Below are 26,984 nucleotides of genomic sequence, written 5' to 3' on the forward strand. Positions count from 1 at the left end.
TCAAGGCACAGCTGATAAGCAACTGATGCTAGCATTCCTGGCAAAAAAATTAAAAATCTCTGTGGAAATATGCAATTCTGAAAAGTTCGTTGCTAGTTTGCTTCGGTGGACTATGTTGACCATAAACAGATGAATGGAGACAGCTTTGGATGTCTCTTCCTCATTGACCTGTAATCCAACCTTCTGTGGGCAATCATCTCGTTTCAGTTTAGAATTGTAGCTATACTTCTTCAATGGGAAAAGATAGATCATAGGTTATAAGAGACATCATGTGACTTTTTGTTGTTGAAATATGTCTGGGCACTTTCGCTGCCGGAGAATTCTTTGCTATGTAGACTTGTCCTTGTAGACAGAATAATAATTATTATGCTTTATATAGTACCCTAGCAGTGGTGTAGTATTGATATGTCATATTCTTCTTCCACAATTTTACACTGCAAAAGTATGAATTTCATATTGAAGGGATGACTCCTGTGGTCACGTGACTGAGTATCACCTTCATGCTGATTTGCCACATGAGCCATCCCCTTTAGCGTGAAATTCCATGTACACGTATCATTGATTTCACCTGGAGAAGAACTATTCAGATACCGAAGAAGTGAAGACTTCTGAATTTGCAGTAACTAGGGCTATAGTATATTAGTTATTTATCCATATATCGGCCATGCAGTCAGCTCTGCTGGGTGCATGCTCAGCTTCTGTGCAACATAAAAATGATTATAATCATACGGTACGATAGAACTGTATAGTAGGGACCACAAAGGAGTAGGTGTGGCCCACGAAATAATATCACCCAAAAACCAGCCTCAATTTTCTCTTACGATGATGAGGCAGTATTGGTGAGGTAAAACTAAGCCCAAACAAGCTTTCAGATCGACCTGAAACGCTTCAGTTCAACAAGTTGCTATGGAATTTAAAAAAATTTTATTCAACGGAATTTTCTACTGACTGAGTAAGTAACTGACTGACTGATACCTTCAGACAAGCGTAACTCGATAACGGCTAAGGCTACGGGCTTGATTTTTTCACTGTTCGACGTCGCTTCAGCCCGACAGGTTCCTTTTGGCATATCACAGTACGTACAATGCATTCATCATGGACTTACCAGTGTCCTCCTTTGTGTCCCATTCATCTTTGCTGACAGAGAAAGGTGTTGATTTGGCGCGAGCACGTCCCTTCGTAACGGAAATAATCGTCCGTATTTTCATCGTGGCTATTTTGATTGCAGAGGTGCTTTTCAAACAGTTCTTGATTCGTACTGCTGTGTGGTGGGTTGAACATAGCCTACATCGAAGCATAATGGATACTTCATTTTTTCAGACGATAATTAATATGATCGAGGTGCGCGGCACGATTTCTTTCTTTTGGTATGCGTGGATTGTAGAGGTACTTTTCGAACAGTTCTTGATTCGAAATGCTGTGTAACGGATTGAACATAGCTGACAACGAAGCGTAATGGACACTTCACTTTTCAGACGATAATTGATATAGCTGGGGTGTGCGGTGCCTTTTCAGTAGTCTCGCGTAGGCAGACCCACTCTTGGTCTGCGTTGTGGGTTGTTAGCGAATTCCTTTCTCTTTTGACAGTAATCCACCAGTCCGGCCGCAATATGACGTGTCGTGATGAAAGTTAACCAGGTGTTTCATTATCACCCTGAAAAAGCTCAGGGTGTCAGAACAACATTGCTATTCGAACTATACCAGACCCTCTCGCAGCTAGGCGCTTATAATTATCAATCGATAAGCACCGCACGAAGAGTGGGTCTGGCTATGCGAGACTACCTTTTCAGATGCGGTATGCGTGGGTTCACCAGTCATAATAAAATTATTTACAAAAAAAAGTTAACAAACAAGTACACGAAAAAATATGGAATTTTCAGCTGGAGTAGGGATCGATAAAAAGTTCTGAAACAAGTTGGAGTAGCTAGTCCATGATATTAAACCACTGTAAAACAATAAGAAGTGTTATATCCCTACTGTGCATTTCCATTATAGTATCTTGAGCACAGTAGGGATATAACACTTCTTATTGTTTTACAGTGATTTAATATCATGGACTAGCTACTCCAACTTATTTCAGTACTTATTCTAGTTAAAAATTTCAAAATTTTTTGTGTACTTGTTATCAATTACAGTAGTGCAGATTTAGCCTGGTTAAAAATAAGTTTGCTAAGAATCTATGTACAATATCAGATAGCCAAGCTGTTGGTAGTATGTAACTGAATTTTGGAAAATCACCCAAATGGGTGTGCGTGAAATAATTAGGATTTTCAGGTCAAGTGGGTTGCTAATAAAAGCAGGGCATGGTTTTGAAAATATTTCTTGTAATTTAAGGTATTGAGAATGGCTTAAAACCATCAACAAGTAAATTTGCACTATAGATTTGTGATTTGATCATTAGGTGTCAAATGCATCCATATGGATGATTTTCCAAAATTCAGTCACATATATCATTGTTGTTTTTGAAAAGTGTTCTGATGTGCAGCAGTGGAAAAATATGGTGAGTGGATGATGGATGGAAGAAACACGTTGATTGTACATATGCTTGGCAAACAGTACTATCATTGTTAATTTTAACACCCAACAGGCTGTTCTTCATTAAATCTTCTCTAATTCAATATTGTTGTGAGTGATCTAAATTCAATGGCTGAAAAAACCAATTTTTACTACTAGCCCTAACCTATAATTATTGTCACAATTGTTGTGTGGCAAAGTGTCATGCAGTGAAAGGGATAATTTAAGGGATTTCTTACTAACCCAGAAGGGGCGGGGGGCATGCTTACTAAGGAAAGTTTTGCAACAAAATGTGGCAAGACTGAATCTAAGAGAAATGACTGAGATATAAAACTAAGAAATATTGAACAAACTGCTATACGGTGATGCACAAGCCATTTCTTTAAAACAAGTTGTTGTTTTATTAGATTTTAAGGAAATTATTTTATATCAGTAGTGGACTGTAAAAAAGACCATAATTGAGCTGATTTATTATGGAAAACTTTTGCGGCTATCTCAACAGGTGTATAAAAATTATATGCTGTGTGCGTGCATGTTAACTCTCTTTTACACAGAAGGATTTGACTAAAAGTACTTCAAGATCCAATCTTTATTCTTTTCTGTCGTGCAGCTTGCTATTTTAGACCTGTAACCTGATTGGCAAAATCACCACATACAACTAGCCAAAAGTCTAGATTTTTGACCACAACCAGCCCACCTTTAGTCCTTGTCTAAATCAGCATAGACAGCACAGTAGGATTGTGAATCGAAAGTTAGGCTCTCTGCTCCAAAGGATATCCAGCTGTAGCCTTCTTGCACAAGAATAGCTACTGATACAAAATAATGATATACTTTAAACACTCATTATCAATAGATGTCAGATCGACGTTTCTATAATCTAACAATGTGCTGAATAATTTGATTTCGGTACTCACAACCAATCACATCCGATAATGCAATTTGTTAAGTGTTAAAGCAATGATGGAAATTATGCATTGCTCACTCCACACACTTGACGTTTGTAGTCTTGTATGATCATAATTTAGTCATGTGTTGTTTGGAAACCTTATCTTCTTAAAGAGATACCAGAGCATGGAAGAAATATAGTTTTGTAGTAACAGTGATAAATGATTGGAATTATCTACCATATGTGACCGGATCTGCGAGATGGGGTCTTATAGCCTTTCCAAATTTCCAAGTTTGATGAGTCACATCTCATCATGTGTTTTAGCTACCTATTGTCTTAAAATTACATCCAGAAACAGTGCTTTGTTAGGAGGTGACCCAATTTCAAGCTGGTACCATACTCACAAGTCAAATTATGGATTGCCAAGTCATAGATTTATAACCCCCAGGGTTATAAATCTATGGCCAAGTACAGTACATGCAATTGGAAAGGCTATAGCCAAGACCCCTTTTTGCAGATCTGGTTACATTTAACATAATAATTTAAATTTAATATGCTGACCTCAATTGCACAGTATAATGCATATAATTTTTTATTTTATTTTTTAAATTGCATATAATAAATTAACTTTAGTAGCTAATTCTGCAGTTTCTGTGTAAATTGACCATAATTGTTGCATGTACAGTAGCTATACCTAAAGTAACACATTGTTACGGTAATAATTCTTTGAAACTTCTCCTCCTCCTCCTGTTTAATTTAACCTCTTTAGCTCTGTTTGGATGTTAGAGCCTTCCACAAAATAAAATATATATAAAAATACCCGTGCAGGGAAACGCATGCGCAAAGTTTGTTTAGCGGACCCTCCTTTCCAAGAAAAAGTCCCGTCAATACGAGTTGACAAGGCAGCACACTGTTACTGACTCTCTTGCTTAGAAGAAGAAACAGAAAATGGCGGAAACTTTCACTTTCCCTGTCAGCGTAAAGGAGTCGGGCGGGAGGAACTACATGATCAACGTCAGATCCAACTGGAATGTCGCACAAGTGAAGGAAGCTATCGTTCGACAAAGTGGACTAAAACCAAACCAGTTTAAACTGGTGTTCGCTGGAATGGAACTCAAGGAACAAATGACGCTGCAGGTGAAAAGTAGGGGTGTTGTGAATGCATGATTAAGGGGGGGTGGAGCTACGCGGTTGGATACCTGGGATTTCAGTTTTAAAACACGCCTGATGTAATTACAGTACGTTGTTTTAAACTTGTTGACGTCATCACGCAAGTAGTACAGAAATTCCTGCTATATAGAACCATGTGACACGTACGTTACAATAGGGTTTCCACTCAAAATAGAAAGATGCTTCATTTTGTTGTTGAGATTTTCACACAGATTTACCTTTAAGTTAAAGCAAACAAGTGCTAATTTGTTATTGGAATGTTTGCAGCAGTCGCTATCAGCACAATTTTAGCATACCTGTATGTAAATATCCAAAAAATGGTCATGTGACCAAAAATCCCTTCATGTAGGATTTCCACTGCAAAATAAGATGATGCCTTAACCTTTTGCATTGTTTCTGATGATTTTCACGTAGGCTGACCTTGAGATAAAACAAACAAGTGCTAATATGTGACCGGATTTCACAAAACCAGGCTTCCACACACACAAAATCAAACTTACGATTTTACCAGAAATGGATTGCTGGTCTAATACACTATCATATTTCACACTGTACTTCCTTCAGCACTGACAAGTCTGGTTTCTGTAGCAGCTTTCTTCCGACCCTGTCAAAGCCACGAGTGTGAGATTGGCACCATTAAATGGCCATGGCTTTGTGATAATGGTGTGTAGTGAGCTGGGACTTCACAGAGAGCTCGCCAATAGTGTTCTCAGTCAATTTGGAGTAATTTGAGGGCCATGGAGGGCCATGGAGAGCCCAAACTTGGCCTCTGGATTCCAATCGTCTTCTTACTCCATTTTATACCCGTATATTAAGACCACCGTCCACCCCCACCTTCCCACTCTATTACTACCATCTGTGATATTATTACCCGCTCGAAAAAAGCTGCTCAAAACAGGGCAAATTTTGGGTATCAGAAATGTATACACCCACTCAGTGATAGCTAGTGAACAGATGAACAATTGGTGCAAATTTTGTTTGCACAGCTGTAGGCACTGGGAAGTTATTACACAATGAGTCCTTAAAATCGCCATATCTCCTAACAAAGCTTTGTGCGTCGAAGCCTTGTTTTGTCAAATTTAGTCACATATATTATTAAACTGTCTATTACTTTCAATACATCTATACCAGTGCAGTTTTAACTCTAAATCCACAAAAAGTGATCACTACAAGATGTAGAAGTCTTCATTATAAGGCAGGAAATACACTAATTGTGACTTTGGTCACCTTACAATACAATGATTTTCTAATAAGATGTCCTATTTAACTATTATGATATTTTTGGTCATGTGACCACTTTTTGCATGTTATTGTGTGTTAAACTTATGCTGATACCCAATTCCACAAGCAATCCAATAATAAATTAGTACCTGTTTGCTTTATCTTAAAGGTCAGTCTGTATGAAAATCACCAGAAATAACATAAGGAAGTGCCTTCCTATTTTGAGTTGGAAACCCTAGTTACAAGTGTTCAAACGGAAGCAAAAATCTGTTGTATGCGTACTAAGAACATCAACGAACTGCAAAAAACTTCATAACTGAGCAAACACCCCAAGGTGAACTTGTAACAGTCATTGAACTAACACTCTCAGCATTATCTGCCAGTTAGCTACCCACCTCTTTCAATTTATTGTTGATTTCTGTTTTTCATAGGTGCACATATATTGTGGCTATTGCTTTGTAATGTCTTGTTGATGCCAGTAGTTTTCAATTTATATGTGTCATAACTTGCTACTCTAAATAGCTATGTGTTTCATTTTTGTTATAGAGGCAACTTAGACTATTAAACTGTACAGCAGCATGTGTTTTACAGTGGCCGAAATAATATTAATGAAAACCATCCCTAGCTCAGTTTAGCGAATTTCGCTATTCAAAAAAATCATGCTGCAATGCAGTTCGCATATATATTTTAGAGCATTTACAGTAAAAAATATCGATAATCTATAAGTTAAAGCTCAATGTGTCTGGTTTTAATAATAGTTGACTATGCCTGTAAAAACATGGCATGTGGGCACAAACTATACCTTGTCACACAACGGAAATATATCAGAACTGGAGTAGAATATTAGCATTCTGTAACTTGTGTATTAAAGCCAGTTAATGCTGAAAAGTTCATAATAATATATAACATAGTAATGTCTTAAAAATTATGGGGTATAATTTTATCAACAATTTGGCAAAAGTATTGTACCCTCACATGCCCTGTTTTCTCAGGCTCGGTTGCATTGTTATTATGACTACATCAAAATCTGCTTTAGGGCATTGGAGTACAAAACACTAGCACACTCCATTGTGTCCGTAGTAACGTCTCTGCCAGTGTACAGATGGAACGTTCCATGCAGCCACTCAGTGATGTTAACCTTGGGGCAATGGAACCAGCTGCAAGTATGTTCGTAATTTTACTGTAGTTTTTTTGTGTCCACTTGAGCTACACAAACTCCACTAATAAAATTGGTGAACATGTGTATTCCTGGAAAGGTTTTGTACTGGAACAGGGGTTTAAACAGTGGACCATTGGACCTGTGAGGACCCAACTTTTCTTGGGATTTTATAATCACAAGTGAAAGAAAAATTATAAGTTCAATTATGAACCAAAGAACTTTTCACTGTACAAGAACTCACTGTGACCAGGGTTGATGCTAGTACTTTCAACCTAGGGTTGCTGCTTTGTGGCATTCTAGGATACTGAGGCCTTGTTGTTCCAGATTATTATTTAACACTTATAGGGGTTATGCTGCTTTGTGGTTACAGGGAAGCAGCTTCTGCTACGCAAGAAAGGTGTCACTCAGGGTGTTCCAATGTCAATGACTCTGTATGCAGTTGCTTTGCTTCCTTTGATTCACTCTCTTAAGAATTTAGAATCAAAATTGGTATGCAGATGATTGGTGACCTAAATTTTGTGCATGACTGGTTTGAGCTGATTGCAGTGCAGTATTTAGTGTTTCTCTGACATGTAGCTACCCCTCGAGCTACACCGGTGAGATGCCATGCCGTGACATGCGCGATACAGTATCTGCTCTTTAAGTTCAGCACCAGTTTACAGAGAAATTACAAAGATTTACTGTCTTGCTCATGACAATGATATTCGAGGATTTCTATGATAGCATACATGGATTCACCAAGGTTTTCCCTTGCCAATCTCCTGTTTTAGCCAATTTGCCAAAGTTTTTTTTGCCAATGTAGATTTTTAGCAGTTTGCCAAAGTTTTACGCTGCCAAGTTTTGCACTATATGGTAGTTGTAATACGGGCATGAGGGCTTTTCCTGAAAATTATGCCCGACTGTCCGAGGGCTGCAGGCCCGAGGGCAGAGGCATACATTTCAGGCAAAGCCCGAATGCCCCATGTTACAGCTAATATGTAACACTTATCATGCTGATAGCCTGCACAGGGCGATCAATCACCCAAGCCAATACGAATGCAACCACTGGGGATACTGTATTATATATGCATGCCTTAAAATTTTTGATTGTGGGTTAGCAGTTAGTACGTTCTGGTTACATTTTCCTATGATGAATCGACAAATTCTAGAGATATCACGGAGAATTTCAGTTACATGAGTTTAATGTTTTAATCAGTACTATTGAATCATTTATGGAATATTATTACAGAGTTTACTAACGGTCTAGATAAGTAAGCTTACCTGTAGAGTGGTTATTTCATGCAGAGTGGTATCTTCACAATGGGGTATGGTCTGTATTTGAAAACGTGATTGGTGAATAAGCTAAGCAATAGTTCTTACCTTAGGCTAATGTTTTTTCAAATCATGGGATATTGATTTCAGCCTTAATGTCTATATAATCACAGCTGGCCACTGCCCAGATGTAGACCAGGCTAATTGTGTATGTAGTGTGGCTAGCTGGGCTGCATAGGAAATGTAGCTCAAGCGGCATCTTTGATCTGAGGTGTGAAAGTGTTACATGTGTCATGTGATACATGGAGATGAAGACTTATTTGAGTTTATTAGCTATCTCCATGCAGCTGGATAAGTGTTTACAGTATGTGAGACAGTATGTTAAACAATCCAGACCCCTTTAGAGTAGCAAATATTTTTACCAAGTTTGGTACTTTTATCAACAGTGAATATTTTTTGGTTAAATAGGTGGCCACTATATAACAATAGAATAACTACAGTGTATTACTGTACTTATGCAAATTTCATCTCTCTATTTTCAGTTTCAGTTTTCAAATTCCACTGTTTTAAATTACTCTTTCCAGATGTTGGTATAAACAAGGATGAGGACCCAGGACCCAGAATGCCATTATGAATAACCTCCCATGTGTCAGAGAGTCACCACACAAATTCTATTGACTCTATTATTGTTGACTCAAGGTTGAATCAAAACAATGTTCAAAATTATTTTGTATATAGATGTAAATTTAATGCTTATAATACATACAAATTAATAATATAAGTGTCAATGACTCCATAGTAACCATCTATCTTTTCCATGACACAGGATCCAGCTTTTCTTGGAATTTAATATACTTCAAAATGCTTATTTGTTCTAAATATTTCTGCAAGTCATGGTATGCCCTGTATCTAGTTTTACATATTCAGATCACTTGCTCTTTGTCATGGCACATCACACAATCAGAGTTGTCTGGCCGCCTATTAATGTTTTCCTGTTTATATGCAGTGTTTGATGCTAGATGGACTAATATTATTCCGTAAAAGGTGATATTCATCGTGTAAGATATCTCTAGGATGACTTTTGAAAGCAGCATTTTAGTCAACATGTATCATTTTTTTTGGGGGGGGGGGGGGGAACCCTACTTAAATTTAGTTCTATACCATACTGTTTGATGAAACACAATAGTGTCAATTGAAACGTAAGTGGTATTACATTCTGTAAATATTTATGATCTTATTGTCTACTAGAGGGACAACAGACACAGTTTTATGTCTACTGCAAAAAGCCATGTGATGCTGTTGCATCTGGGAAATTACGTGTACGCTGTGCTCAGTGCAAAGACACAGCTTTTGTGCTTTCTGAGGTAAACCTAGATTGTATTGTGTTAATAGTCTGTGGCCGACATGTCACACTAGTGTGTCATTAATGGAACAACCTTTACTCATACATAGTTTTATGCTCCTTATTTGAATTTTATAATAGAGCTGCTTGCTTGGTATAGATATCCACATATTAAATTTGAGTGAAATCACTCTAGCCATTCTGGCAAATTTTTCTTCGTTTTCATTATTCCACACTTAATGAAAAGAGTTGTATTATCTGAGTGTTCTAAAAATTGGCACACTATATATAACGGATCTGAATTCAAATGTCAATATCATTCGAATCTACTTACAGCAATGGAATTATAACTGATTATTAGTGCAAAAAAGACTGATCTCTATTCTCCACGTTTTATTTAGGGACCAAGTGGATGGAGTGATGTACTGACAAGAGGAAAGATGAGAGGAAATTGCCATTCTTCTGCTTGCAGTGGAAGAATTGCTGTAAGTTGAACTAATTACCATGCAATAGTAAAAATTGTTTTATAGTACTTATACTATGGCAGAGAGTTGATTGTCTAACTGAAATGTCAATTACTGGAAAGCAAAATGACTGCTATAATATTATAATCAGTTAGAAAGTTTGCAGAGAATTAAAACAAGGCTTTGCATGACATATATAAGCGAAATCCCTCATATTAGTTCAGATAATCTCTCTTAGACATCTGGATGCAAGAAAGCAGTTTGCTAGACCTATAACTTAGCTTTTTAAGCTTACCCGCCCATCATCAAACGCATATAGTAGTACGTATAATGTTCAACTACGATTCAGTTTATCTTGTGTAAAATTCACAAAAAGTTATTGTAATGGTTGTACTCTGTATCCACTAATATAGTGCTCCTCAATTAACTGAAACACTTATCTTTCATTAACTGAAACACTCGATTATGACTGTTCTATTAGAGTACTTTATGTGAAATGTGCATTCTATTAGAGTAATTTAAGAGAGCACTTGTGTTCTGTTCTGTGAATGCTATCCCACTAGAGACCTGTGAGAAGGCTTAAAGCCTGTGAATACAGGGAGTCAGAAACAGTTGACAAGTGAACAATATCAGCTTGAAACAAATGGCTGATTGTTTGGGGTTCTTTATTGATCTCAACTTTTTGATTATCTGAACATGTCTTGGTTCCGAGGGGTTAGATAATTGAGGGAGAACTGTAGTAATTATCAGCCTTTTACCTGCTAGCACAGTTTAGATACTTTTATCAAGAAGCATGCCTGTCAGTTGTATGACTAAGAAAATGATTGAGTGCAAGCTGCAGCAATGAATGATATGGCTGCTAGAATGCAATGAATGATATGGCTGCTAGAATGCAATGAATGATATTACGACAACTACCAGTATAACAGCAGCAGATTTGGTGGTGTGATACAGTTAAATGGAATAAACGATACGGCTGTGGCAACTGTCTAGCGCTTTGCTAGCGCTTTGCTATATCACTTAGCTACATCATTAATGGAATGGTACAGACCATAGTTTATCAATTAAACATCATCAGGAAAGGTTAAAAGTCAATCCAATTATATTATCTGGCTAAAGGTAGTAGTGTAAAGCGTCAATTATCATCAGTCAACATCATCAACTTGATGATTTCCATACATCAATTATTGTCTGGGGTGAGTATTTTGCTTGGCACGCAATTCAGAACCAAATCTTGTCAATAGTACAAAAAGTCTACCAGTAGTAATTGTATTTCAACCAAAATATCAAGAAAGTCATGTGTGCAATATTATTTTTGAAATACACTCAAATATATTTGTAAACAAACACTTATACTTTCAACACATTTTAAGCAAGACAATTGATTTTATCAATGATTTTATTACAAGGGTTAACAGAGTGATCCTGGTGTCACTGGGCTCAGTCAGTTTGTTTCTTGCTGTCTAGCAATACAACCAATATTGTACAAGCTCTTTATCCATAAATAGTAACCAATAACTTCTATCCACTGTGATGGACTCTCATTATATTCATTGATTTGTATGGCCTGCTACTGAACAATGTAACATGTTCAACAGTAACATGTTCAACAGTTGACAGCATATGACAAGTCTCCCAACTTCTGTATGTTGGTTAATGGTTCCTGGAAGTGAATGTTTTAAATTACAGACAACTCATTCAGCTTACCATTGCTTATGTTCCTGTTGCCTTGTAAGGTTTGTTTTGATTCACGTATCTTTGTGAGCTGTTTACTCCTCATTGTTATCACTTTCAACTTCTAAAGATCTGGAGGTCTTTTCGTATTCTACAAAATGATTGTTAAGTGCTGTCCTTGTACGACCACCAATCTATCATGGTTATGTCAGTCCAGAACACACAATTCAAAGTCAAATTACTTGAAACTTTCTTGCAAACATACTTATAGGATTGTAATAAAATATTATTCCATCAAGAAAGGTGATTATTCTGGTACAACCAATCCCTGGAGTCCTTCAAATAACTCCAGCCTGTCCCTTCTTAGCTTGAACATCATGTATAAGGTTCATTGTATGCTAGAACATCAGAAACATATACTATGGATAAATTTCAGTACGCTACTGACAAATACCATTTCATGTTAAGAATAACAGACTGGAGTATGTTGACTAATCTAATCACAAACCTTTCATCATTCACCAACAGTTCAACATGATAGAAGTTGATTTAAGTTAGTAAGACAACAAAACAAGACAGCACAAGGGAGTTTAGTGTTCCGAACTTCTGTGTTTGAATCTGGGTTCTACACAACGATATGATAGATGTCAAGTCGGTCGATAATAAACACCGATTGATAATTGATTGCTTATGCTGAGTTTAATTTTAAAATTGTGACCCAGTCTGGGAAAACTAGCCTTATTTCCTACTTTTAAATATTGAGACATGCAGTATGTATTTAGTGTGTTGTGGCTTGTCAATGGTTGAAGCTTTGTGTACCAAACTTTCACTTATTCCTTACCCTTCAGAGCATCTATGCAAGTAGCCAACAGCTAAGTTTTAGATAGTTTTTAACTGAATGTTGACTGTATCGGGCAAGCTTCAATAGGGGTGGAGTGAGAGGGGTGGGGGGAGGGCAAGATTGTAGTTTACAAAATGACGGAGGAATACGTAGAGTGAACTATGCTAAAATATGGGTAATTTAGTCTCAAAACTGTATGATGGAAGGAAATTTACCACACAGGTTTTATCACAGACCTGTACAGCCACATACATCCATATACAGGCTGGTAAGAGCTCTATTATTGTCTCAGACTGCTTGTACAGATTGCCACTATACTCTGGGAAAGCAGCACAGACCACTCAAGCCTATTGTATGTAGCTGATTTTGGTTATTAGCTACATATGATAGTTTATTCAAGTAGTTTTGTGTTCTTGGTGAAAAATTAAATATGCTGTGTTGGACAATAAGACCGAATTTCTCAAATCTAGTCACAAAAAGGTTACGAGTAGTGCTCTTTTAGTATGGATTTTACACACGAGATACAGTACAGGTAGTAAATGCAACAAAATTTACTGAATTCAAGTATGGTATTCTTCCAATGCATTTCTAGTAATTGAAATAAAGTTTCAGTGATTTCATCTTTGCAGAGAGCTACATTGTGTTGCTCTCTTTTTGTGAACATAGACACGATAAAACCCATTATTAGATATTGATTTGAACATCCATTGGTGTTTGTTGTATGTAGTAACAATATATTGCATATTACAACCAGGTTTATTAAAGTACTTAAACAGTTTTAGACAATATTACGTGGAATGTGTCTGCTTTTACAGGAATTTTATTTCAAGTGTGCCAACCATCATACTCTTGACGAAGACCCATCAGTTGCACTGCACATGATTCGTTCCAATGATGTTGATGTGGAGTGTATTGTTTGTACTGAAGTGAGGTAAGGATGGCAACAGCAAACCACCACTTAAATAATTAATACAATTGGCCAAGAAAACTGTTGTGCTACACCCACGATTATATTAACAGGATGTGATTTTCACATTATGTTCTCTTCTCCAAATGGAATTATTTTTATGCTGCTAATGCCCTTAACTTTTGTCACTGCACAAACCATTCAGCTAATTTTCCCTACAGAGGTTGACTTTGTTTGTTTGTTTATTTATTTTTTTAGGCTCTAGGTTTGGCAATCTTCATCTCTTTGCACATTTTACAAGATTCAGTACAAATTGTAAACATTAGTGGATAACCTTGCAATTTGAATATTATTAAGGTGAACAGATCGTGTGTGAATCTGAACATTCACAGAGTTATGAATAATAATTTGAATACAAGAACAATATTTTGTCATACTTACAGGATAAACCACTTAGAGGAATAAATGTAAGCTTGGTCTGTAGTTAGCATGCCAAAGTACAGTGGCAACTAGAAGCTTATGTAGTAATGCTTGAGTTGAAACACTCTAATAGAACAGTCACTAAAGTGAAAAAGTGCTGAAAATATTGAAAAGCGTTATTGATTTCTGACTAGAGCTGGGTGGTATGAGATTGTCAAAGCCAGTACGGTATTATAGAAAATATCATGGTATAAATACATGCCACTGTGTGGATTGTGTTTTAAAATTTCAATATATCAAATTAACTTTCTTTTGGAAAGTGTGATAAACAGTTGATGAAACACGCTAAAATAACTCAAATGCAATTAGAGGACTTTGGCAAAGTATTGGTAAATGCAGGAAATAACAGGATGATGTAATGAATCAGCTGTTATCAGATGGTGTGGTGGTATTTTCTATATTTAATCGGTATGGTAGCACTATCATTAAAATACCTTCTCCTATGTAACTTCTCATTTGGTTAGCACTAAAAATCTTCTGGAAAAAGCATTGAACCATACCAACGTGTGGCACAAGCCATTTGGAATTGTCTCTACTTTAATTCAATTCCATTAGTTTATACTGTAAGTCTTCAAAGACTTGGAAAAGAGTACACAATGCGGTTTTGTGGTGTTTCCTGATTTATGTTGTGCTATGATACAATTTGTGCTAAATTACGCAGAAACACTCACTCATATATCATCCTATATATATGTATATACTTACCTTGGTACTTCTGGTCAATAATTGGTATAGTCTACTAGCCAATAATAATTTAGGTGGTGGTCTGTAACTGATGAGTCAAGCTACATATAAAGAAAAATTAGGAATTTAAGTTCACTTATATAGGAATCATAGGAAAAAAGTAGGGAAACAAGGGAGGTTGCATACTCCTGCTGATATACTAGTAGACTTTTAATCCCTAATTCAGTCTGTATCTCTTGCACAAGAAAATAATAGTCTAGTCTATAGGTGTAACAGTTGTGGTGGAAGTGGAAGTTTTGGTCTATGTGTCTGTAAGCTCATATGATGTGGGTGAAGATTACATGTACTGTACATATGCTTTATAAGAACTTTTGAATGTTACACAGAGTATTTTCAATTTACAGAGATATTGTGGTTGTGTTTGACTGTATCGTTGGTCACTCTATTTGTGTTGGCTGTTTTGTGGAGTATGCTGAAAGTGCCTTAAACAATCGTGGATTTGTGAAACATGATCAGTATGGCTTTACCATCAAGTGTCCTAGTATGTGTTAGGCTATATACATTATTGTCATTGTTTAACTTGTACATAAATACCATAAGATCATTGTGATGGGTCTGAAGTTAAAGAGATACATCACTTCAGAATGATGGGAGAGAAAAATGTAAGTTGTAAATGACCATATACACTTGTATGCTAGAAGGAACGTTGAAGTAATGTTGTTGTCAAGTACTCTACCTTTTAATTGCTATTGTGCTCTGCAGTAGACTCACATACATACATGTACCTAACCAGTAAATGTATGTGGCCTCTGAAGTTACACCACTACCAATTGTGGCACTTAGTCATGCAGTATAATATGTATGGTATGTATATAGTATGCAGATTGAGTCACACATCAAAAAAGTGCTCCAATACTACCTATACGAACTCTATCTTTAGTCAGTTTTGAAGCAATTAATTCAAAAAAGTCCCTATAGCAAGAGAAAATGGACCACAAATCTATAAATGACTCCAATGATACTCAGTATTGAGGCTTGTGGTTGGATTTTGTCTGAGTATACACTGTAGGTAAGATAAATTTCAACACCAAAACATTGACAGAATAAACACAGGCAGTATTTGTATATCATATAGACATATTTGCCTTTTGTATTCACCTTACCTTTTGGTTAAACTAATAAAAATAAAATAAATAAATATATGAATTATGCTTAGTTATATTTGAGATAGCTCTATCTCTATAGTTTAATGAACAGCAGCTTGTTATACGGACTATTTGGTCATAACATTGGAAATATACACCTGGACATATTCAGCATTGTAATTTAATTGTCTTTTGTAGTATAATAGATATCAGCACTTTGGAACTGAAGAGTGGCTGCGTCAAATGGGAGGGGTATTTTGTCCTGCACTTGACTGTGGTAATGGGATGCTACCAGACCAAGGACAAAGAAGAATTGAATGCACTGTGTGTAAGGTAATACTTGATGTCATTCTTTTAATGAGAGTGATCAGTATTTTATCGAGTGATTTTATGGTTCTGAGTCACATTAAAATGTTATCATTGTTTATGTCATCTCTGATGTGTTATCATAATATAGCACGTGTTTTGTGCTCGATGTACGAACCCTTATCACAGTGGACAGTGTAGAAGAGGTCAAGCAGATCAACAAGCTAGTCAAGCTAGTAGCTCTGTAAGCATTTCTATGTATGCATAATCATAATATATACTGTAATGTCAGCATACGGTAGGTATGACATTAACAAAATTAATACATAATGCTTTGTAATTCCGTACTAAGAAATATTTATACATTAGTTACTCTACATAATTATATGTAACAGTAATAATGGAAAGGATAACTTTTAACAATAATCTGTCACAATTAAATTAGTAAACATATACTTTGTTGAAATTATAATTTGTTTGATCACAGAACCGGTTTGCTGCAATTGATGGTCAAAGAGCAAGATGGGCAGAGGCCACTGAGAGATGCATTAAAGATACTACAAAACCATGTCCTAAATGTAATGCTGCCATTGAAAAGAACAGTAAGTTATGCTTTTATTAAATCAATCAACCAGCAATGTAGTAGTAGCAGTGCTTTAAATAAGCAAACAAAATAATAGAAAGTAATACAGTGCCTGAACAATACTATAAAATAATCTGATCAGATGCTTGCAAAAACCTGTTCAAACAATTATTTTTAAGTTCAGAACACACTCAAAATCTAATATACATTTTCCAATAGATTGCTTCAAAATTTACTTTTTTTTATTCAATGGGATTTTCTACTGCCTGACTAACTTCCAGCATGATGCCTTCACACAAGTGTAACTTGATAAGGCTAAGGATACGGGCTTGACTTTTTCACTGTTCAATATCACTTCAGCCTGACAGGTGACTGTTTGCATATCACAATACGTAATACAATGCACGTATCATGGACTCACTTTTGTACTCTGTGTCTTGTTTTTTGCTAACAGCCTAAGGTGTTGTTTCGCAGTAGCTCGATGGCTTCAATTTCCTACGTCTGTAAACAGGAATTGTCTGTATTTTTGTGTTGATTGCAAAGGTGCTTCTCCTACTGTTCTTCATTGTAACGCTGTGAAATAGGCTAAACATAGCTGAAAGTAAGGCAGCATATTGCCCACTTCACTCTTGAGCCAATAATTGATAGTTGGGGTGTGAGTTCAGTTGAAAATATTATCTCTGGCACCATCCTTTCTTTTGATGTGGTATGCATGGGTTCACCATCCATACTAATGTTACAAAAAGTAAACAAACAAGTATAAGGAAATTTAAGTTCGATTCGGGATCATAGAACAAAAAGTAGGGAAACAAGGGAGGTCGTCTACACCTGCAGATATACTAGTGGACATTTAAACCCTAATTCAGTCATGGTAGGTAAGGATTAAATATCCACTAGTATATCTGCAGGTATAGATGACCTCCCTTTTTCCCTACTTTCACAGCATAATTCATACACAAATACTGACTGTATTTATTCCGTCTATGTTTAGGTGTTGGAACTAATAGTCCAAAAATTCTACCTTGACTCAAACAAAAACAGACCACAAGCCCCAGTAGTGAATAACATTAGAGTCATTTATAGATTTGAGGTTTGTTTTGTCTCATTATAGGGAGTTTTTTAAATTAGTTGTTCCAATACTGAATAAAGACGGGCTTAGAATATGTAGTATTGAAACACTATTTTTGCTGTGTTTATTGTTTTATGATCCTTATTAATTAAATTAATTGAAATTCTTATACATTAGAACATGGCCTGCACTGTTATGTTTTGAACTTTAGAAGGCAACGAGGTCTTCACTATATGTACACTGACCCACAAACATACCGAAAACAATGAATGATTAGTTATTCAAACTGGTGATTATTGATTAATATCATACATTCTACTTGCAACATAATATGTAATTGGAAATTCTCATTTCTCATCTCATTGCTGGAAAAAACTGAATCAAAAAAGTTGAGACAAACTACTTCAAAACCACAAAAAATAATTGGTCACCCAAGTGTTATGCAGTCATTCTATTAGTGTAAGTGTATTTAATATTTTGAGGTTTGTATTTGTTGTAATTTCATTTACTGTTACAATGGTGATTAAATGTAGGATGTTTTCTTTAGGAAAATTCAGAATAGTAGTATGTGAAAATAATTACAAGTACAAGGAAAATTTTGATCAGGCTTGCAAATATAGGGTGTCTGGGCATACAGTATATAAAATTTGGCTAATTTTAATGATTTATAACTTTTTATGTCATTATGACCACACAAGTTTCAACTGTAGTTTTGTGTTCTCAGTGAAAACAAAATTTACTGTCATGGGCAATAAGACCGGTTATCTCACACAAATTAAGGACTCTAAGCTGGATTAGAAATCATAAAACAAACAAAAAAAAAACAATAATAAAACAAGGACGGTCTCCTACATCTGCGGATATGTTATTTTAATGTCTAGTTCAGTGTATACCATGACCAAATTAGGGATTAAATGTCCACTGCTATATCTGCAAGTTCCTAGTCCCACTATTTTTATTACTATATCATCCCTACCCTAATCAAATTTAAATACCTAATTGTGACTGGGCCTGTGAAAAATGGGGCATGTGGGTACAAACTACATCCCATATCTATACTGGGATAGAATAATTGTATTCTGTAACTTGCATTATAAAGCCAACTAAATGTTCAATGAATAAATTATCTAATTTTATTATCAAGACTTGATTGGTCTGTTTTTGCTGGTTGCTTTTCCTAAGCACAGTGGCAATTCATACAAGCAGTCTGGAGCCTAAGGATTGCTGTATGTGGCTGTACAGCAGCACTGTGGTGTTGAATAAAGGTCTATGCTGTGAGACCTGGATGGCCCATAACTTGGCCTAATGCATTCCTCTTTAAGACTTTTAAACAGCTTCTTACCCTCCTCTGGTCTGGGCCCCTGCATCCCACCACTTTCGGAGTTCGCCTGATACAGTCAACCTTGGTTTTAAATCTATCTACAATTTCAGTAAACTTAGCTGTTAGCTACAGTACTTGTACAGGGGATGTTCTTTGAGGTAAGGAATTGGTGTATATAAAATGCATGAAAATTTGGTACATATGGTTTCAACCATTGCCAAGCTACTACACACTGAATGCTTGAAACTGGCATTTCTAGATACTTTCAAATAGGCAATAAGACCATTTTTTTCAAACTGGGTAACAGTTTTCCATGTACTTGTTTGTTTAGTTTTTGGAACATAATAAGACATAATCATAATAGTTTTGCACATAAATGGATGCCCCAACCATCAATTACTGAGAGGTGAATAGACCATTATGCTTCATGTTAAGATATGTTAAGCTGCATTAACTATATGAGAAGTACCCCCCTGCAAATCATTCCAATCTCTAAGAAAAATATGGATGATTCCCATTTTAATTGTGATAGTCAGCCATATACACCTGTACATAGAAGCCAGTTTACAAACAAAGAAGGACTAAGGTATATATTAAGTCCTTCATGTATGCATTGAATGTACTGTGGTGTACCAAAAGGCACTTGTCAGGCTGAAGCAACATCTTAACAGTGAAAAAGCAAGCCTGTAGTATTAGATTATGATGGTCTGAAGGAATCAGCTAGTAAATCAGTCAGTTGGTCGGTTGACCTGTTGGTTGGTCAGTCAATCAGTTAGCAGAAAATTCCACTGAAAAAAAAAACTTCAATTTGGGTAACACTGAAGGTGCTTTTGAGTTGATTATAGTGCTACCATGAGGCAGCACTACTTGATTATGCCTAACTAATGTTGTCAAGGTGCCAAAGGTATTGTGAGGATGGACTTGGGTTAATATTTACTATGAGTAAGTGCAAATCTCCATCCTTAATGCACAATACAGTGCTATCGTACTGTATGAGGTACTCCTGTGTACCCTGATGTATTACTGCACTGCTTGAAGTTTCTCAGTTTACTAGAGTGGTATATCCCTAGAATATGGAACAATTAAGTGTTTGTTATTTTAGTAGTTTTTCAGTAAACCTGCATTCACTGATGTTTTACTGAGAGTTTAAAACTTAGTAAAACAATTATGTTCCATATACTTGAAGTTACTGACATTTTACTATCAGTATAACTGGGTACAACCACAGTAAAGCAGCTTAACAAATTAGTAAACTAAGAACTTTCAAGCAGTGCTGTGTGTATATATGTATATAATTATTCTCCTACTAGAGGGGTGCAACCACATGACATGTTATATGTGCAAGTTTGAGTTCTGCTGGCCATGTATGATTGAATGGAATGGCAACTGTCGGGGTAATCACTGGTTTGCATAATGACCATCCGAAGAAGATAAACACTAATTTAAAACTCTAATTACTGTAACAATTGCTATGTGGTGTTAAATTTGTTTTGTACAATTTATAACTTATGAAACTTCTAACTTATCGGTGGATGGTCTGACTATTTTTAAACAATAACACAAAATTTAATCAATTTACTTTAGAACATTTGTCAATGTTCGACACTACTGAAAACTCATTACCAATTTACCATGTGTACCTACTGTAATTTTTATGTTTACGGGTTCAGTATACTTACACTATTCCACACTTGATGTCAGCGTATCCAGTTGCATAGGCAACATAATTTTACAATATAAATTTATTATTGCATAGAAGTATATAATGACCACTTATACCTTTAACAGTAATATATGTTAAAAACCAATCTGTAGTAGAGCACGTATTATTATTATATTATTATTACTATAATGTGACTAGCCATGGGCTTGTAAAAACAGGGGGCATGTGGGCACAAAATCCACTCTATCACATAACAAGTCATATCTCAGTACCAGTGTTGAATATTTGCATTCTGTCACTTGTATTGTACGAGCCAACTAAACATTTTAGCCAGTGCTGAAAATTACATGGTCATATGGTAACAGTGTAAAATGTTATGAGTCATGAAAGTTTGAAACCTGTTTCCGCATATTTGTGATTTAAGACCACACAGTATTCTTGCATCATTTATTTTAACCAATTACAGTACTAGCTACTAGATCTATCATCTGCTAAGGACTATATGTAATAGTTATACCACGGGCACAAGTGTTTTGCCTGATATATACGCACAAGCACGAGGGCTGCAGGTCCGCGTGTGAGTGCATATATACAGGCAAAGCACGAGTGCCCGTGGTATAACTAATATGTTCTACTTTAGCATATAGACCCACCTAATTGGCAAAATCTTTAGTCGTTATACCCTTCTCTTATATAGGGAACCAAGTAAGCTGTGATTGTTGGATTGAATTTTGCCAAACAAACTGTGATTGTGGGATTCAATTTTAATACATCAAACAGTAGTTTGATTTTATTTTTGCTAATATAGCAATTTTAAGAGACTAGTGTTAATTATGTTACTTTAATCACTACATTTACAAAAGTAAAAAACAAACTACTGTTGATGTATTAAAATTGAATCCCACAATCACAGGTTGTTTGGCAGAATTCAATCCCACAATCACAGCTTGCTTGATTCCCTATATAAGAGAAGAGGATAACAGTATAACATCAAAGAAATCTGATGATTTCTGGATATAGTGTGCACTCCTATTAGGTGTGCAATGTCTCAAGTTAATGAGATATAACCGGGATTTGACTAAAAGTACCTCAAGATCCAATCTTAAGATAGCCATTTTCAAAAACTTTCTATTTCATGGTCTAATCTTTGATTAAAAATTGCCTTACAATCCAACTAGTTTTAATTTCTTTCTTACAATGCACTATAAAATAAAATTGCCATAAACTCCAATAGAGCAAAGCCTTAATTCTTGTATGTAACTAAAATATATGTAGTTCCTATTTATAGATTTTGTTCCTTCAACTTGCTAACTTTCCAGATCTCAATTATTTCTCTAATAGCCTCCAGATTCAATCTTGGCACATTTACATTTCAAATTGCCCCAGACTCCAGTAATTAGCCAGAAATCCCTCTTCACTGGCATGGCACCTTTTCACACAAGCTCTCTCTTTACTTATAATAACTGTTTGTATGATCATGGCAATATGCAGCACAGAAAGTGCATACCCCCTCTGGTCTCAGGTTAGAGTTAGTTGTAAAAAAAATTGTTTTTAGCCACTTTTGTCAATGCATATTTGTACCACAAACTATTTCTTAGTTTGTCCAAGCGTACTGTCTACATCAATCACTACCTGTTAACTATGGCAAAGGAAGAATGTTTTACTAGTCTAAAGAGTACATCTATCTCTCAATAATGAAGTTGTTGTGATGTTTGTAACAGAATGGTTACAGGAGGTGTTTTTAGCTGCTTACATCCGAGAAAAAGTGATGTCTTGCAAGATGCCTGTTGTAGCTTTTATAGCTTCCTTCTATGCATGGCTTGCAAGATGCATGTACAGTAGTTACGTATTATGGTTTTCCCAGATTCTGGCAATGTTTTTACACTTGTACTGTATGTTTGAAAGCATTGGCTTGAAGAAATCTAGTCCACATTATTTCATGCACCTTTCTCAACCTATAAACTCATAATATCTATTTCATCACATTGCCTTTCCATGGATCAGCAGGTTTTTCTCCTGATGATTAGTCAACCATGCTTGGTAAAGAATTCTGATTAATGTGCATGTGTTACCTACTGACTACATGGTACACGAATGATATATTAGTGTATACAACTGGAAGAAAATAAATTATACTGTATGTACAGCTAAAGTTGGTCCACCAGCACTTCTTCAGCAATGAATACATCATTAGTACACGACAGGTACTTAATAGACTATATATATATATATACAAGTAGTTAAATATGTTATTTGTGATCCGGTCTGACAAAATGGGTAGGGACCCGCCAATTATGCTCATTATTTTACCTATTATGCTATGCTGCACTGCTCAAAATTTTGCCTATTATGCCTAAATTAATGCTCAACATTTACCTATTATGCTCAAATTATGCTCGATATTTATATCTCAGTTCCATGTTTTTCTAGTAAATTTGCACTTTATGGGAAAACAGTACGTTGCTGAAGCACAGATTCTAAACCCTTGCTTGTCTAACTGCATGTCACAGAAAAGATCGATATACTCTAATAGAACAGTCAGCTTTCTGATTATTTTCTGACTGTTATATTAGGGTATATCGATCTTTTTCTGTGATATGTATTTTGATAAGCAAGAATTTACGGTAATGCACAAGTGTCCTGCCTATTATGCTAGCATTATGCTCAATGCTTTCAGGCACCTATTAGGCTATTATGCTCATTATTATGCCAGCGTAATCGGCGGGTCCCTAAAAATGGGGCTTATTGCCAATCAAATTTTGGTCATAATTTCAAGGTTTGAACGTTTATTCCTTTTTCTGTGGACATGATATCAAAGATAATAATTAAAATTTTTCATTACTTATGTAGAAATTTATGGAAATGTTACTGAAACTTACAGAATTGTTAAAGCTTACACAAAAATGGAGATACACATTAAGCTAATACAAAGTATTTTCTGGCTATAAGGCCACTCCAAATAAATTCTCTGTTTCCCGTCCTGGACTCAGGCATATTTGCATGCGGGCGGGCGGTCCATTTCCATTATTTCATTATAAGATTGGCTAGCTTTTCAAGCCATTATTTGCCTGGCACTGCCAAAAAGGCATGCTTACGCTTGTTCCTTCTTTGTAAGTTGCAAAAATAACACAAACGTGAAGTTTGTGCTGACTTGATTGCACTGCTGACACGTGAGCTGACACTGTTTCAAGATAGCTTTCACTGAGCCTATCAGTATGCAAGAATAACCGGAAAATAATGGAAGAATACGGAATAATGGAATATTTAGAGCTGGCAGTAACCAGATGCGGGCGGTGGACGGGAAACAGAGAATTTATTTGGAATGGCCTAAGCCCCATTTTGTCAGACTCTGTTACATTAATTTTTAGTCTTAAAATTCGTTGATGCTGACTGATTTCTGAAAACCAGTGACAACCATTCCTGTGTATATCTACTGTATGATATGTACTATTTTATGGGAGAGAATATACCCATGCATACAAACTGTACTGTCACTAGACACTTTTAATTTCTTAATTTTGTGAGCTTAGCACTGGCACTATCTCTATGACTATAGATCTACTGCAAACAATGGACACAATATAATTGCTCGAATATGATAGATTCAATGATTAGCTATACTGGATGGCATCTCAGCCTTATCAATTGCTTCTATCTAATGCAAACTTTTATTTCAAATGATAAGCATCTCAAGCAGTTGCTTTTTTGACATAGCTATATACTTACAGGAATTATAATTGTAATCTGGTGTACAAAAACCAGTGGCATAGCCAAGAGGGGGCAAGGGGAGGCATTTGCTCCCCCCTCCCCCCGTCACTAAGTGGTGTTTTTTTAAACTTCCGTCACAAGCTTTCCAGTAACACGCATCCCAAATTACTGTTTGTGCGCTACTACGCGAGTGCACACAACATTCAACTCGTTTGTGAATGGTGATAATAATACGATGATTTCTTGCGCGATGTTATTTAAACAGGGAGACAGCATCAGCAAAAGCTGTTTTTCAGCTGTGCCCTGAACAAGCATACATTACAAGCAATTAATAAAACGATTCGCTAAAAAAGTATTCCCGAATCCCCAGGGGTTCCCCGTTTAGACACTAGGCCTCACCGAACGAAAATATTAGACACAATTCTATATTTAGCCTACACTACTCACGTGATAGTGCATTTTTCGAATCTAAAGACAGATGACCCGCTCAAAGTGACTTCGCAAGAGTCGCAACTCAAGTCGAAACTCAGAAGTGACAAGTGATATGCAATGATGCTACAAACCTACGAGGTGATAGCTACTAGTCTGGCATACCACTACTAGTTTAATTTTTTCCACTTTGTCAGCCAGTCAGATGATCCGTCACAAGCTTACAAATTCTGAAAGGTTGGGATTTCGTGCCAATACATGGCGTTTGAATTTCGCCGGCTGAAGTGAGTGAGCTCGTCATACTATGCCAGTGTGCTAGGACTGCAACACAGACTGTGGCTGACGTAAGTAACTGTGACACATTGTATTTGTACTAAAATATTCACAATATAGTTCTACTGGATTGTGGGCGAATTTGTTGGAGTACAGTTGTGGCACGTGCGATGATGCTCTACGAAAATATTTCCATTGAGTGATAACTGGTAGCAATCAGTAATGAAGTAGTTATGTAGCTAGTTACATAAGCTGTAATAATACTACACCATATGTTGGCTAGCCCATCATTGGGTCATTAGCCTTTTGTGCAATTACGAACAATGCCAAGTGTTTTGTGGGGGGTGCCCCCCACCACCGTCTGGCTAGCTACGCCCCTGACAAAAACAGGGAATGTTAATACAAACTACACTCTATCACAGATAGGTAGACTCAGTACTGGGGTGGACTATATGTGACTGGGCCTGCAAAAATAGGGCACGAGGACACATGGTTTTTGCCAACTTTTTCAAACTTCCATCACACATAACTTTTTATACCATTAAGCTATTGCAATGCAATTTTCAAGTAATAGTAAGCATTTAATTTGCTTTATGATGCAAATTACAGAATGCAAATATGTTGTTCCAATAACATGTAGTGTGACAGGGTGTAGTTTGTGCCCACACGCCCTGTTTTCGCAGGCCCGGTCACATATAGCTTACATTATAAAGCCAGATGTTAATATTGCATGACCAAAACTCAAAAGTTATCAGACATGAAAGATTGCATCACACTATAGCATCTTTGTGTGGCTCACTTGCATAATAATAATTATTTAATTATCAATTCTTGTGTTTATTTTGTCACACTTTTATCAAGGAGCAATAAAATTTTCTAATGGAGCAGCGTGAAGAAACCATGTACACTATAATTTATTATAGCATATACTAACGTAATTGTCTGCAAATAATAAGCTGCTATAATATTCTGGTGTAATCCACAATAATCAGAGGCAAGATGAGTATCATAAATTCTATCACACTATATAACTTCCGGAGTAGTGTACATGCTTGATTGAATTAGGGACCCCTCCAATTATGCTCATTATCATTTTTACCTATTATGCTGCACTGCTCAAAATTTAGCCCAATTAATGCTCATTATATGCTCAAATTTTGCTGAATAATTATACCTCAGTTCCCATGTTTTTCTAGTAAATCTGCACTATATGAGGAAATAGTAATGCACCTATCAATGTCAAGCCCCATTTCCCAAACCCCGGAAGTCCCCATATAGTGCACCAAGGCATGAACTTCCAAAAATATTCAACCTACTCACCCACTGTTTTTAAATAAAATTAGTTAGGTATGTTCTACCAGTGTTTTTATACATTTATGTCATACTCATTACTATACTATGTCATACTCATTAGTATACTATGTCATACTCATTAGTATACTATGTTATACTACTTTATATTGTTTATTCTTGTCTGAATTGCTGCAGCATGCATGTTTATAAACAGTGGTATTTGATAAATTTCATTGCCGAAGCCATAAATTGACTTTTCACAGTTATAAAACAAAAACTAAATAGAAAAATTAGAATTTGTTCTACACAAGTTTTCGTCTAGCCAATCTTCTTCAAGAAAACAATGAGTATTCATAAAAATTTATAAGCATGTGAAACAAGTTTCATTTTTTCAAAAACCTATGAAAATTGGAATAATGGGTATAACTTCCCTGTAAAAGCAAATTTTCCAAATCTGTTCAACAAGAATTCTTTGACTCAATGAGAGCTTTCATGAACCACAATTGTTTAGCAAAACTCAGAAGTATGGAGGACTAGTTTCAAAAATCACTGATATGTAAATTGCGACATTTTTGTGGTTGTTACCATAACAACAGCTATA

At 36.0% G+C, this 26,984-nt stretch overlaps 1 protein-coding gene and 1 long non-coding RNA gene across 2 annotated transcripts; both read left to right on the forward strand.

Annotated features, from left to right (window-relative positions):
- Positions 1 to 4,250: 4,250 nt before the first annotated feature.
- LOC136247536 (E3 ubiquitin-protein ligase parkin-like) lies at positions 4,251 to 20,542 on the forward strand. Its single transcript, XM_066039293.1, has 11 exons — positions 4,251 to 4,537; positions 6,828 to 6,954; positions 9,450 to 9,565; positions 9,945 to 10,028; positions 13,338 to 13,453; positions 14,998 to 15,134; positions 15,194 to 15,255; positions 15,937 to 16,071; positions 16,196 to 16,288; positions 16,532 to 16,646; positions 20,328 to 20,542. Exons 1-11 carry the CDS (start codon positions 4,349 to 4,351, stop codon positions 20,429 to 20,431), a joined length of 1,278 nt encoding a protein of 425 aa, XP_065895365.1. The 5' UTR covers positions 4,251 to 4,348; the 3' UTR covers positions 20,432 to 20,542.
- Positions 20,543 to 24,856: 4,314 nt separating this feature from the next.
- Positions 24,857 to 25,391, forward strand: LOC136246236 (uncharacterized). Its single transcript, XR_010696320.1, has 3 exons — positions 24,857 to 24,958; positions 25,015 to 25,161; positions 25,211 to 25,391. It is a non-coding gene; the product is annotated as an uncharacterized lncRNA (long non-coding RNA).
- The last annotated feature ends 1,593 nt before the right edge of the window (positions 25,392 to 26,984 follow it).

Source organism: Dysidea avara, chromosome 2 (genome assembly GCF_963678975.1).
Source record: "Dysidea avara chromosome 2, odDysAvar1.4, whole genome shotgun sequence".
NCBI lineage: Eukaryota > Metazoa > Porifera > Demospongiae > Dictyoceratida > Dysideidae > Dysidea > Dysidea avara.